The 2,259-nt window shown below is 41.6% G+C and overlaps 1 protein-coding gene across 1 annotated transcript; it reads left to right on the top strand.

Annotated features, from left to right (window-relative positions):
- The first annotated feature begins 746 nt into the window (after positions 1–746).
- Positions 747–1,854, top strand: LOC148591931 (uncharacterized). The gene has a single exon (XM_088536433.1). The coding sequence runs from the start codon at positions 891–893 to the stop codon at positions 1,740–1,742; it is 852 nt and encodes a 283-aa protein (XP_088392559.1). The 5' UTR covers positions 747–890; the 3' UTR covers positions 1,743–1,854.
- The last annotated feature ends 405 nt before the right edge of the window (positions 1,855–2,259 follow it).

The following is a 2,259-nucleotide window of genomic DNA, read 5'->3' on the forward strand; positions in this document are numbered from 1 at the left end:
TATGATACGATACTATCAGGAACCCTTTTCCAGCCTGGTCAGCCCTATTGTTATTAGAGCTGGTGCTTAATTGCATCAGTGAAAGTGGATCACTGAACTGTCAAGTTCTCACCAGAAGTCTACAGAGTCTATCAGCAGAAACTGATAAAGCTACTGCAAGTTGCTGTAAGTGTCTTAGTAGGTGCCCCATCACTTTAAAAATGGATATCTGCTCATATGGGAGAAGTTTCTAAAGGACTGCACCTTCTTTTTCTCATTACATGCTACATTCATACAGCATTAGTGAAAAATACAGTAATTTGAGATCCCTTTGAAAGCAATTCCATATATTCTCATGCATCCTGATACTAGGAGTTTGATCACTCATTTACTAATCTTTCCTCTCTCGATTTTCAATATGAAATACACAAAATAGCATGATCTGCTGAAAGCTAAACTAAAACTACATAAGAGAAGTATGTTTCTTATACCTGTTTATGGTTCTTTTATGCAGTATCACAGGCATTCCCGAAACAGCTATTTGTGCAATGTCATTAAACAGCACAATCCAAACAGTCTGCAAGTTACAGGTATTTCTGTAGCCATTATTTTTCTGCAAATGCCTAGGGCACTAGCACAAAGCCTGACATTTAAAAATAATTAAATCAAACATTTAAGCTTATTTAAGGTAATGGTGCAGCATGAATCAGGCAGTAAGTATATAAGTAGGAGTGTAAAAGCCTTCTTATCTTTGGTTACCATGCCAATGACATCTAGCTATCAGATGACGTCATTCGCTTTGTTTTATAAGCAGGAATGAGTCCCCCATCTGCAATCAGTGCTGTGAGAATTCAATCAGCAGAGAGCATTGGGGTTTTTTTGAAAAAAAAAAAGCACTGCCAGCTGAAATAATGGTTCCTGGAGTATTCCCCCTCTCCATGAAAAGTGCTCTAGAAAGCTTGCTAGCTTGGACAAGTTTCAAAATCAGCAAGCCACCTCCTGAAGATAAAGTAGCTCAGAAAAACAAGGACATTTTCCACATTGTCATGACTCCTGATCGCATCCCCAAATTTTTCATCCCTTCTCTGGACATAGAGCATATTTCCTTTCAACCGGAGCCAGAAGAAGACACTGTAGAGAATTCTCCAGAGAGAAGAGACTCTGATGAAGTCATTCAAAAGCGCAGAACAACCAGAAGCAAGTCTGAATCCTACATCAGGAAAGAAACAGTGTGCAAAGGAGAGAAACTGCACAGGAGAGAAACTCTGTGCTTCTCAGACCGAACGATTTTCTCTGGAGACTTGGAAAGAGCCGCAGATCACTCTGACCCTGCAACCAGAGCTGCCCTGTCCTTACCCCACCTCTCCAAAATTACTACCCCCTATGGGTTTCTCACATTAGGTGAGAGTCCCAACACCAGGAGGAAGGAGTCGCTCTTTTTTCAGCATGACTCTGAAGAGCTTAAAATCCTCTTTTCCCAAAAGAAGAAGACCCCGTCTCTTTCACGGAGCTCATCCAGCCCTCTCAGTGAACTTCAGCAACCCGTGGAATGCACAAAACCTTCAGGAATCCCTTTCAAGAACGGGCGAGCCGTCTCCTGGGAGGCAGTCTGCGACAGCCAGCTCTCTCCCCTGCATTGCAAAGCAGACTCTGAGCCATATCCCGTGAAATGTGAGAAGAAAAAGCTTCAGGTGACTGTGAAGAGGCATCTGGCCAGCATCAAGTGGATGCGCTCAAGCAGTGGGATGAACTGGCTGTGCTAACAGCACACAGAGTCGTCCCGAGTCCTTAAATGCTGTGAAAAAGTAAGAGAGTCTTCCACGGTGATGTGCAAACGTGAATGTGTGATGCACGTTCAGCTTTGCTAGCTCTGGATAAAGGCCAAAAAAAAAACCAACCGCAAAGAACTTGCTTACAACCCAGCAGGTTGAATTCCTTTCCTTTTTCTAAAGTCAGCAGCTCTGAATCTTTTTTAACTTGCAAGTAGTGACTGATGGAAATAGGTCATTTTTTTTCCAAAGTGAATGTTGTCTTTTCTGCTCACATCTACGTAATTTGTGATTCCTCCTGTGCAAAGGAAACAACTCCGTCAAAGCCAAACTGCAAAGTCAGAAAATATGTGACTCTAGAGTAGCAATGTTTTAAGACTAGTAGCAAACTTTAAATGAAGAAGCATTCTAGCTAGTCAGGTAAAAGTTATTTTCTCTTTTTTTCTTTATAATGTTAGACTGCAGGTAAAAAACAATTAAGAGTTAATTTATCCCAGGCTGTTTACAGCAG

Source organism: Tinamus guttatus, unplaced genomic scaffold (genome assembly GCF_059628265.1).
Source record: "Tinamus guttatus ecotype Peru unplaced genomic scaffold, ASM5962826v1 Tinamus_guttatus_pri_ptg000670l, whole genome shotgun sequence".
Taxonomy (NCBI): domain Eukaryota; kingdom Metazoa; phylum Chordata; class Aves; order Tinamiformes; family Tinamidae; genus Tinamus; species Tinamus guttatus.